At 36.4% G+C, this 12,941-nt stretch overlaps 1 protein-coding gene across 13 annotated transcripts in view; it reads left to right on the top strand.

Annotated features, from left to right (window-relative positions):
• Positions 1 to 12,941, top strand: part of SYNE1 (spectrin repeat containing nuclear envelope protein 1) — a 529,762-nt gene that overhangs the window by 416,110 nt on the left and 100,711 nt on the right. For all 13 annotated transcript variants that reach the window (XM_028847246.2, XM_077999556.1, XM_077999555.1 and 10 more), the window contains 6 exons: positions 510 to 692; positions 2,229 to 2,378; positions 2,927 to 3,103; positions 3,792 to 3,947; positions 8,899 to 9,054; positions 10,060 to 10,230. In XM_028847246.2, the coding sequence (XP_028703079.2) occupies positions 510 to 692; positions 2,229 to 2,378; positions 2,927 to 3,103; positions 3,792 to 3,947; positions 8,899 to 9,054; positions 10,060 to 10,230 (993 nt within the window). The remainder of the gene's footprint in view (positions 1 to 509; positions 693 to 2,228; positions 2,379 to 2,926; positions 3,104 to 3,791; positions 3,948 to 8,898; positions 9,055 to 10,059; positions 10,231 to 12,941) is intronic.

Genomic DNA, 12,941 nt, shown 5'->3' with positions numbered 1-12,941 from the left:
TGAAAAATACAAATATTCGCTGGGTGTGGGTGTGTGCCTGTAATCCCAGCTACTCAGGAGGCTGAGGCAGGAGAATCGCTTGAACCCAGGAGGCGGAGGTTGCAGCGAGCTGAGATTGTGCCACTGCACTCCAGCCTGGGCAACAGAGCGAGCGACTCCATCTAAAAAGAAAAAAAAAAAAGGAAGGAAGGAAGTCAACCATCAGTGAATATACTTAAAAAACTAAGCTATAGAGAATATATTAATGTTAACTATGTGTGTTCCATAATTATGCAAAATAATAGGGTTCCATGACTCAACATTGCCTCTTCAGAGTAGTTTTCAAGTAGAGGCTTCGTAGTTTGCTTTCATTCGAGGGCAAGGGTGTACTGGTGTCATTTTCTTTGAGTGTTCGGTATAATCCCCTCCAGGATGTAAAGGAAATTGTTTCATGCACTAAATTGATAGCTTTGCTTTTAATGAATTGTCTGGTTATTTAACCCTAATTTGAACATCGCTACTTGTTTCAGGAGTTTTCTAAAGAAGTGGATGCCAAATCTTCCCTGAAATCATCTGTTCTGAGTACTGGAAATCAGCTCCTTCGACTGAAAAAGGTGGACACAGCCACGCTGCGCTCTGAGCTGTCGCACATTGATAGCCAGTGGACTGACCTGCTAACCAATATCCCAGCCGTCCAGGAGAAGCTCCACCAGGTACAGAAAGAAGGATTGCTTTCGTGGGAAATAACTGACTTAAGCTATTTGACATGGAAAAATATATTCGTTTTTTGCTTTTGCTCACAAATTTGAATCAGCTTTGTCCCAGACACCTGGCCTCCTCTTTCCCATTGTGTTAATATTAAGAGTGAACTCAGGCCGGGTGCAGTGGCTGATGCCTGTAATCCTAGCGCTTTGGGAGGCTGAGGAGGGCGGATTGCCTGAGCTCAGGAGTTCGAGACCAGCCTAGGCAACACAGTGAAACCCCGTCTCTACTAAAATACAAAAAATTAGCCTGGCGTGGCAGTATGCGCCTGTAGTCCCAGCTACTCGGGAGGCTGAGGCAGAATTGTTTGAACTGGGGAGGCAGATGTTGGAGTGAGCCGAGATCGCGCCACTGCACTCCAGCCGGGGTGACAGCGAGACTCATCTCCAAAATAAATAAATAAATAAATAAAATTTAAAAAGTGAACTACGCTACAAAGCCCTGCCCCGAAGGCATTTCCTCTGAGGGTTTCTTTCTTGTATGTATGTGGGTGTGGGTATGTGTATTGGAATGTTTGTCTGACTTTGTTTAAACTCTGTTTTCTCCTGGATAAAATGTGGACAATGACATACACTTTTCTCATAAAGTGAGTGGTTACGAAGATTTAGAACATAATACATGTAAAAAAAATCGTATGTATAGGAGAGCAACTGGCTTTCAGTAGATGTAAATACTCCTCTTATCTGAAAATACACCTACCTTCCCTGAAATCCCAGAACATTTTATCTTTATCTGTCTCTGACACTCATCACTGTGTTTCAGGCAGGATAGCTGTGTTTCATGTACATGCCTAATCTCTCCTAAGCAGCAGCTGTGCGCCCCCAGAGGGCAGGAACCAACCCACGTTCATTGCTATGTCTTTCAGCACCACACAGAAGTTGATATACAAAGATTTTAAATGATTGCTTTTGTTCCTCCAAATCATCATAATACACATATGCATAAATGCGTGATATGTTAAGTAAGATTTCGAATTGTAAGTACTGTATATCAGCTAAGGACTGAGGAAATTGGCTATGTTCTTAGGAATAAATATAAGAGTGCCAAAAAAATCTAGAAAATGATAGCTTGTAGTGTGGTATTTTTCTTTCTTCTTTTAACATTCCTGAGTCAATATGCAGAGATTTTATAAGATAATTAATAAAATACATCTGTTGAATGTTTTATGGATAAGTTTTTTTAAGCTCATAAAACTAGTTATAAAATAAGAATAATATTCTCTTCTTTCTGGTGTTTTGATTAATTAGTTAATGTTTATACAATGTTTATAGTATTGGATGTCAGGTGAACATAAAATGACTATTATTGTTCAGCATTTGCCTGATGTTTGACTTCAAGCTTTCAATAGGGGTAAGATCTCCAAATGTCATTAAGGAGTGTTATCTCTCTTGGTACATTTTTAAGAATTATTGGAGGGTTTTTAAGTTAGCAGAAGTTGGGGTTTCCATTTTAACACTTGGGACTTGTTCTCTCCCTGACTTGGACAGCTCCAGATGGATAAACTGCCTTCCCGCCATGCCATTTCTGAAGTCATGAGCTGGATTTCTCTAATGGAAAATGTTATTCAGAAGGATGAAGATAATATTAAAAATTCCATAGGTTACAAGGCAATTCATGAATACCTTCAGAAATATAAGGTAATTAAAATTTTTTGTTTTTAACTTTTCATATGTTGAGACCATTTTATTTGAAAGAACTAAAAAATTCAAATTATAGTAACCAAGTCTTGGAATGTATGTTTCCTACACATTGACCAGATAGGAATTCAAGAGCAAGAAAAATGCATTATCAGTTACAGAAATAAAAAGTGATATCTGGTACTAGGAATGATTTTGAATAATTTTATGTTATTCTTAAAGAATTGCAGAAATTATAAAAATAAATTTATAAATATTTTATAGTGAGGTTATATAATTTATCTAGTTCTAAATCTTCTACCTAAAAAAAATATATATATACACACACACACACACATATATCTGTGTTTATGTTCGTATAAACATATACAAATATATATATTTGGCTTCCAAAAATAATGAGTTGTGTGAATACAGACAAATTGAGCCATTTTAGCTGAGTTATAGAAGTGATAATATTAATATTGAGGTTACTTAAGGCTTTCCAACTCATGGAAAAATAATGAGACATTTATTGTATAATCTTATTTTCTCCTCTTTTTTTTTAGGGTTTTAAGATAGACATTAACTGTAAACAGCTGACGGTGGATTTTGTGAACCAGTCTGTGCTACAAATCAGCAGTCAGGATGTGGAAAGTAAACGTAGTGATAAGACTGATTTTGCTGAGCAACTTGGAGCAATGAATAAAAGTTGGCAAATTCTGCAAGGTCTAGTAACTGAGAAGGTAAGCCATTGGCTTGCCACCGTCCAGATTTACATGAAAACCCCAAGAACAGGCACACTCTGTAAGGAAGACTGGGTTCACGAGTAGTGTGGCTATACTGGGCAAAGAACGCTTCCAATAATACTGCTGAAGGTTAATCACCCTAAACTTTCTTTAACCTGTTGAAGATTTTCTCTTATACACTCTGTGCTCTTTGTATATTTCATGATGTTTCAGTTTTCTAAAGATGCCTCTTGATTTATTTTGCCTTTGGTTCAAGTTGACTTTAGTCCTTTATTGTTTCCCAATAATAGTCATTGATTCATACTTTATGAAATTCATTTATTAAATCAAGCTTGTCCAGCCCACGGGCTGCACGCGGCCCACGACGGTTTTGAATGCAGCCCAACACAAAATCGTAAACTTTCTTAAAACATTATGAGATTTCTTTTGCAATTTTTTTTTTTTTTTTGGATCATTGGCTATTGTTAGTGTTCGTTTATTTTATGTGTGGCGCAAGACAATTCTTCTTCCAGTATCGCCCAGGGAAGCCAAAAGATTAGACACCCCTGTTTTAAATCATGTACACAATGAACTGTATTTTAAGAATTCTTAATGTGGAGAAAATGCTGGCTAGAATAATTAGCCTGCCAATGATTTGATTTTATTAAAATAAAATTGCAAATTTCATTTTATTGTGTTTGTTCAGATCCAGCTGTTGGAAGGGTTATTGGAATCTTGGTCAGAATATGAAAATAATGTACAATGTCTGAAAACATGGTTTGAAACTCAGGAAAAGAGACTAAAACAACAGCATCGAATTGGAGATCAGGCTTCTGTTCAAAATGCGCTGAAAGACTGTCAGGTAACTAATCCAGATGGCTAACATGAACCTTCTCACAATTTCATGGCATATGCTAATGTGTTTGTAGGCCTTGAGAGTTGCAAGTTAAATATTTTTTAAAAGTTGCATTTAGTAACAAATTTTGCTGATTATGTGAGTTTATAGGTTTTTTTAAATAAAAAAAATACATTAGAGTTTTTCACTTGTTTTTAAAAATTTGAAATTATGAAAATTTTCAAACACACTCATAAGTAGAGAGAAATGCTGTGACCCCTATATACCGAGCATCACATTTAATAATTATCAAGATTTGCAACCTGGGCGACATGGTGAAACCCTCTCTCTACAAAAAGCTACAAAAATCAGCCAGATGTGGTGGTGCTACACCTCTAGTCCCAGCTACTCAGCAGGCTGAGGTGGGAAGATTGGTTGAATTCAGGAGATCAAGGCTGCAGTAAGCCGTGTTTACACCATTGCACTTCAGCCTGGGTAACAAAGCAAGACCCTGTTTCCAAAAAAAAAAAAAAAAATTGCATAAATTATTTCTTTTTCTAAAATAGATTTCATAGTAAATACCAGACATCATGTCACTTTATTCTTACATACTACAATATATATCTTTGAAAAATAGACTTTTTTGGCCGGGTGCGGTGGCTCACGCCTGTAATCCCAGCACTTTGGGAGGCCGAGGCGGGCAGATCACAAGGTCAGCAGATCGAGACCACGGTGAAACCCCGTCTCTATTAAAAAATACAAAAAATTAGCCGGGAGTGGTGGCGGGCGCCTGTAGTCCCAGCTACTCGGGAGGCTGAGGCAGGAGAATGGCGTGAACCCAGGAGGCGGAGCTTGCAGTGAGCCGAGATTGCGCCACCGCACTCCAGCCTGGGGCACAGAGCGAGACTCTGTCTCAAAAAAAAAAAAGAAGAAAAGAAAAATAGACTTTTTCTTAATGCATCCATATTATTATCACCATCAAAAGTTTAATAATTCCTAATATTATTTTATGTTCAACTCATAGTCATATTTCCTCAGGTGTCTTTAAAATGTCTTTTTCACATTAACTTATTCAAAATAAGGATGCAGACAATATCCATACGCTACATTTGCTTGTTAGATCTCTTAAATCCTTTGAATATTTTTTTAAGACTACAACCTGTCGCAGAAACTGTCAATGGGTGCCGTGTTCAGGATTGGCCTATGAATGTCCTTACCTCTGTATGTCCTATAAATGGAAGTTAGCACTAGAGGCTTGGTTGGATTCCTGTTCACCTCCTCTGAGCAAGCACTTCACAGCGGACTTCCTACTATTAATTATTATTATTATTAAATCCTATTATTAGTTAATAGAAAGTATCCATGTTACTTTCTCTTTTGTCACATGGGGAAGTACACAGAGTATGCTTGTTCTACTCTGAGGAATGAGGATTGAAAGCTCAGGTGAAGCAGTAACATTCCAAATGTTTTCCAGTGACTCAGGGACACACAGGTCTTGTTGTGTACCCAAAAGAAAAGTGAGCTATTGCAGTTAATGCTGTAATAAGATTTTTGAAAATAATTCATGAGTTCATATAATGTTACAGATTATGACTGTTCTCTTATAGTGTTTCCTAAAAACAATTGAAAACTCAACAGTGAAGTAATTCTACAGAAAAGCTTCTCTCTGCAAGTCTTGTTTTTCTATTCTGGGTTTCAAAAAGAAAGAACTTTGGTAATGATCTCTCTTCCAATCATCATGTTTTCTATTTGGGACACATATACAGAGAGGTATATTTAAGCACTTCATCAAAGCTTTTCAATTCTGAAAAGGAGGAGAAGTGCTGTCTCCCCAGCTAATGGATTACAATTTTGAGAATGCATAAAATTGATAAAGCAAAACATCATGTAAAGAAATACCTTGAAATAATAATAGTTTTTTATTTAATTATAAAAAGCCTCGTGTCAGAAAATGGGTGCTTAAAGATTGAAGATGAAGAACATGCATCAACTAGTCTCATTGCATTTCCGATTTTCCAGAGGCCAGTGGTATTTCTGATTTAGGCCATAAAATCTAAAATCTATAAATAATCCAGAATTTCAGCTCTTTACTTGTGAGGACAAAATGTCATAACTTTCGTTGAGTTCTTAAGTTAAAATATATCCGTTGATTTTAAAAGGTAATTCTGCGTATTAGAATTAGCAAAGTGAGTGCCTTCTGGTTGCATGGTTGTGATAAACTTTACTGTTGAAAGACTGAAATACCACATTAATATCATTTGCATTTTCTTTTTTTTTTCCAATTCTTTTCTTCCATACTTTTCTTTTTCTCTAAGTATTTTTTTCTTCTCTTTAACATTGCTTTTTCTGCCATTTTCCATTTTGTTTCTTTTCCTGTTCATGTCTTCTATTTAACAGGGAGACACCTTACCATATGGAAAATATAGCAGCAGCTCGACCATGTTTTACCAAGTGTAGGACCTAAGTTTTAGTCTTTCAGAGAGTCAGGTCAGACAGTGTCAGGAGGAAAAGCTTAAAGTGTGGTTTAAAGAACTTTGTACTGATACTAATTCATGATTTGAAATGAAAAGTCATTTAGACAGAATGAAAGTAGCCCATATAATTATTTTGGGACATCACATATAAATAAATCACAGTGGCCTAACTGGAAGGTTCTATTTGGCTATACTACAAGTCTTGTTAGAATTGTCATTTTGGAGAAATTGTTTTTTGGACCAAAGTGTGAAATTCAAGCCAGTATACTTAACTTGGTGACTGGATTCCAGCTTTATTTTGTTTTAAAAATCTTGAATATTTTCCCAGTCTTTAATAGGTGATTTATTAATTTAAACCAACATAAAACTGATATTTATGAATTAACCCAACTTAAGAATGTTTTATTGCTTTTAAAAATGGTAGGTTTGGCCTTTCCCCTTTTTGATCAAAAACAGAGTCATCTTTTAATTATTAATGAAAGCAAGGGAAACACACCTTTATTTTTTACGTAATATATATTTCAGCCCTGTTTCCCTTGTGGGCTTTGCTCTTATACCAACATACATGTGCAGGGCATTTTAGAAATAGTTTCTAAGCAATGGAACATTCATTTAATATTCCTCACTGAGAAAAAGTTAACATCATAGAATTGAATTAGAAACTCAATTTCTGTGGTTTCCATGGAAACTCAATTTCTAATGGTTGAATTTTAGAACCATATTAAAGACATATTGGAAGGATTGTTTCTGGTCTTTTAATCTCTTTACAGAAATAGAAAAGTTCTAAATAGTAAATTAATTATATTTTCTATACTACACGAAGGACCTGTAACCCCAGTAATCACTATATTTATTCTCTGGTAATTATCAAAGCTGTCAAAATAGTGACAAAATTATAGAGTGGAAATAAGAGAACAATATGAAAAACAAAAATGATCACTTTAAGCTGCCAAATGCATGAGTTTCTAACTAATTAACCAAAACAAAAATAGCTTCATGATAACTCAATAGAGAAAAATAAATAAATTCGCACTGAAGCATGGCACATTGCCAAATGGCTAAACATAATAATATCTTACATTTAGCTACTTTTTGACAGCTTAAAATATATTTTGTATATATTTATCTAATTTTATCCCTTTGGAGTAAGCAGAAAATGTCTTATTATTTCTATTTTTAAAATGAGGTAGAGAGAGATTAACAAGTTGAACCACAATAGAAACAGAAATAAAAGAAGCAAAAATTATTTTTAAAGAGACATGACATTTGAAACTAATATAACAGAGACTGGACTCCTCATTAACACCTTAGCAGCAGCACTACCCAATTTCAATCTTATTACCCATGTATGGATCATGAGGGGGTATAAAAAATATTTTTTATACAATTGAGGTGTTATCCAAAGTTACAGAATTTGGGGATTTTCTCCATTCTAATCTCCAAGAACTACAAATCTATTTTTAGTTCTGAGGGTATACTTCTGAATATGGGACTGTAACCATGCCTTAATGCCTGACTTTTCATGCCACACCAACATGGGATTTATATTCCCTCCACAGTTCGAGGTTCAGCCGACTCCCTTCTGATGTCAGGCTGGGAGTCCATAGGCTCCAAAGACTGAGTTCTAATCCCCACTCCAGCCCTCACCAGCTCTTTTACCCAAGACAGGTCAGATGACTTGATCTTCAATGTATTTATTTATAAAATGTTGATAGCAGTCTCAGCCTGCTTCACTGAGCTTCTCAAATTTTCGGATGGCATTAAAATAAAAATTAGGGTTATGATACAGGTTCAGTATGAGCTCCAGATCTTTTCTTCATTTTGCTTTTCGTTCTTGAACATTTTATACTGACAATTATGAATGCATATCCCAAAGAAAATGAGGATTTGATTCATCAAAGAAGCCTGAAATCTTTCAGAATCATGTAGAATTCAGGGTATTTTAGAGAGAGAGGATCATACAGATTATCTTTTCCCATCTGAAATCAGTCTTCTGATTTCCCATCTGAAGAAACTGAGACCCAGTAGAAATTTCTCACCTACCCAAAGTGACACAGCTTTATAGTAGTAGAAATGTGACTAAATCTCAGATACTAGGACCCAGAATACCACATTCAATCACATTTCTTCCTATGGGGTAGGCAGCGTAACTTTTTGAATACCAACATATATGAACTTAATAATATAAATAACATTACAGTTCCTGACATGTATTTCTTTCCTCACAGGCTCTTGAGAAAATTACATAGTACCATTTCCTTATCTGCTAGATTATCAAATTTTACTTTGTTAAAGTTATGCTGATTTGCCATGTGTAAAAAGATGACTTTTCTTGCATTTGAGCGTAGGAAGAAGTACTTCTGTGGAGTGCCTCTTCTGAAAGAGATAAGCTTTTTGGATTAGTAAAAGGTTTTTAGGACATGAAACTGTAATGGCTCAATTTCAGTGCACCCCAGAGTTCCATAATAGAACAATTTAAAGTGACTATTTTTTAAATCTCCCAGGATCTGGAAGATTTGATTAAAGCAAAAGAAAAAGAAGTAGAGAAAATTGAGCAGAATGGACTTGCTTTGATCCAGAACAAGAAGGAAGACGTCTCTGGCATTGTCGTGGGCACACTGCAAGGGCTCGGCCAAACCTGGGCGAGTTTAGATCACATGGTAATATTGCTTGCCGGAAGCCAGCTCCGGGACGGTGTTTGCCAGCTCTGTCCAAACTCGGGGTTTTGTTTTTCCTAAAGTAACGGAGGAAATAATCGAATCTATACATTATCTCTTTGTACTTTTAAGTCTGCTTCGTTATCCTCTTTTTTTTTTTTTTTTTTTTAAGTCTAGTTTCTGGTGTTTTCTAGAATAAGCCTTTATTTTAAACATTACTCTCTTAATGATCTCATCCATTCCTATGGCGATAGATCATTCTCAAACATCTGTCTCCAACCTAGGAAAGGATATACAAAATGGATATCTGTATCTAAGTGATACAGACCAAACTAAACACTTTTCTGATAGAGATAAATAAGTATAAGGAAGGAATATCTTAGATGTTTTGTCTTAAGATATTTATCTGAGTGTGTGTGTGTGTGCGCGCACACATGTGAGATAGATATAGGTATTGATGTAGCTATAGATATATTTCACTTTCTGGGACCTGACTACCTGGATTGAAATTGAAATCTCCTACATTCTAACAGTGTAATCTTGGGTAATTTTCATTACCTCTTAGTGTCTCAGTGTCCTCATCTATAAAATGGGGATAATGATTATACCTATCTCATAAGATGTTGTGAGGATTAAATGAGTTAATGCATTTGAAATACTTATTTAATACAATTCTTAAACTGTTTCATTAAAAGTATCAACCTCTTATGACTTAAAAAATATATATATACACATATATATGTGTGTGTGTGTGTATATATATATATATGTTACCCTTTTAAGCATTTCCACTTAGAACTGAGTGTTTAAAAGTGTGAAAGGCATAAATTTCAAAGTTGATACATTTTACCTTTTAAATATTTTTCTTTTTAGTTTTGTTTGTTTATGATACCTGAAACCCTGATGAAGTTCTTAGATGTTAATATTTTCCCATCAATTGAATATATATTCCATCATTTCAGATATTATGAAATATAAGCAATAAGCAATGTTTGTCTTTTTCAAAAGGTTGGACAATTAAAGATACTGTTGAAATCAGTGCTTGACCAATGGAGTAATCACAAAGTGGCCTTTGACAAGATAAACAGTTACCTCATGGAGGCCAGATACTCTCTTTCCCGATTCCGTCTGCTGACTGGCTCCTTAGAAGCTGTGCAAGTTCAGGTGGACAATCTTCAGGTAAGGAATTAATTTAATACATGCTTAACATTCTTTTTAATTTCAGAAAACTGAAAAATTAGCAAATGGAGACATCATCCTGAAAAATTGCCATATGTTGTTTATACTTAATTATTTTTTAAGATCTTTAAAATTAATTTTACCTGTGTTATTGTTACTTAAGCAAACTTGTCTGTCTGTGTGTGCCAAATTCTGGATTAGCTGGTATATAACTAAATGATTTCAAAGATCCTGTTGTAAAAAATCTTCACATTGTCTTTTATACAATGATTTTATGGCCAACTCAACCTCCTTGATTCATTGTCGCTGCCTTTTGTTTTCCTTTTCTCTTCTTATCCTGCGTCTCCAAACATATTCCAAGGAATGTTCAAAAGAAAACAGAGAAAAATGACAAAGGTGGTAAATGTTTAAACCATCCAGTTGCTTCCATTCAGTAAAATATCAGTGGCCTATCCAGCGTGTCCACAGAATCTTCCTTTCTAGCGCTTACTGCTTGGTTTCCTGTGGGTCCTTTGTCATTGTGTCCGTCTATAATGATATCCCTGGTGTTTGTCTGCAACAGAGCACTCTCTCCTGTCTCAGGAGTGTGTGCAAACATGTGAGATAGATATGACTTTCTTAAGGAAATATATTTTTTAGGGTAGGGTGGGAGGGAGGGAGGACAAATTTGTCTATATAATTTCTTAACCCTTCAATTGTTGTTACTAAAGGTCACTAAAACTTCTTTTGAGGATAGTAAATTTAAAAGCACATCTTATAACATTGAGGAGGTTAGAAATGCTTTTTAATTTAACATATGTTTAATACTTGCAAGAGCTGTCTTAAGACATGAAAGGATTAAGGGTCTTTTCCTTGACTGTTTTCATTTGAGGGTAATCAGATATTGGTGTTAAATAATACTCAATTTTTGTAGCCTACTTAACCTGTGGAGTTTTTTGAAGAACTGAGTCTGTCACTGTTGGAACCGAACTGTCGATTCCCTCCTGGGCAGGGGTCGCCGCGAAGGATCACCGACACGAGATTCACAGCAGAGAGTTATTTATGACTAGCGCGCTAGGGTCCCAAGCTCTAAGTTGGCCCTGGGACCCCGAGTGCTTGTTACAGGTTGTTTATATAGGCAAACACAAGTTCAAACACAGCTTAGGGCGTGAAATTCAAACAAAGCTTTAGGCGCGTGGTAATTGGGTCTGTCTATGGCCTGAGCAAGGTATCTTGTTCTGATTGGTTGGGGCGGGACCTTAGGAGGTTCTTTCCTGGAATTGCTGATTCCGGGAACATTGGGGACATTGAGTCAGGGTGGGACCCCATGAGGTTATCAGGGTGGGACCTCATGAGGCTATCAGGGTGGGGCCCCATGAGGTTATCAGGGTGGGACCCCATGAGGCTATTTCCTGTAATTGTCTTTCTGTTTGGGTTCTGGGAACATCGGGGGGCTATCCGTGGCCATCTGGGGTTTAAGTTTCATGATGGCCAAGCTTTCTAAATTTTATGAGGCTTAGGAATTATGAGGCCTAGTTTCATCACCTCAGCACTATTTCCAGGGAAACAACTTTCTTTCAGTTCCCTTACTGGTCCTTGGTAGAAGACTATTTAGATAGGCTTGGTAGAAGATGCCAAATCTGTCTGATAAATATTCTTTGTTTTAAACAATCTTGACATATACAATGCATTATTATTAATTATAGTCTCCATTCTGTATAGTGGATCACTAAAGCTTATCCCTCCTGTCTAGCTGAAACTATGTTCCTTTTGATCAACATCTTTCTTTTCCCCATCTAATCCCTTATCCCATGCCCTGGTAACTACCATTCTACTCTACTTCTATGAGTTCAACTTTGCTAGACAAAAATGGAACGTATTTGAGGTAATGATAAGTTAATTAGCTTAATTTATTCATTCCACAGTATAAACATATATCAAAACATCATGTAGTACCCTACAAATACATACAATTATTATTTGTCAATTGAAAATCATTTTTTTACATTAAAAATAATTCTTGGCAAGGAAGAACACCTAGAGATAAAACTTGCCAAAGCTGTGCCTTGTTAGTCTTCATCTTTGGGAGTTTGTGGTAGAAGCACTCTAGGTATGCAATAAAATAGAGACATGACTTTGGCTTTGAGTGCCAAAGAGATCCACAGTTTGGCAGATAGCACGTTACATACACCATTGCCATGGCTTTATTAGAAACAAGAGCTTGGCATAGCAAGGAAAACGAGCACCTAAACAAAAGATTTCTCAGCAAGGCAAATTTACTTCTGTAGAATTGTGCCGCTTACACTTCTGGCCGCTGCAAGAGCACACTGAACAAAGGAGAGAAGGAGTTTTTATCCCTAATGCAGTCCCTATCCCTGCGTCCTTCCCCTGTTGGCTAGGGTTGAACCACACAACCTAAAATGACCCTGGTTGGCTAAGACTTAAACTTTTCCAATTAGGGTAAATGTGTGATTCACAAGGGAGGGAGCGAGTAGGAGTGGTCCCTGTGTTACAGCACAAGGCATGTTTGGACATGTCTGGCCAAGTCAGGACACAACAAGAGTGGGAGGGCTGCTCGCAGGCCAGAAACAAGAAATTACAAGGAGGTGGGCCTCTGAACCAAGGACAAAACATTGCACAATTAAACCCTTTGAAGAGGAATTTACCATCTCTGGCAGCTTCCTACCAGACAATGGACAAGGGCACCCTATGAGCTTTTCCAGCAGAATCCA

Source organism: Macaca mulatta, chromosome 4 (genome assembly GCF_049350105.2).
Source record: "Macaca mulatta isolate MMU2019108-1 chromosome 4, T2T-MMU8v2.0, whole genome shotgun sequence".
NCBI classification, from domain to species: Eukaryota; Metazoa; Chordata; class Mammalia; order Primates; family Cercopithecidae; genus Macaca; species Macaca mulatta.
This window is presented reverse-complemented; position numbering and strand designations above follow the sequence as displayed.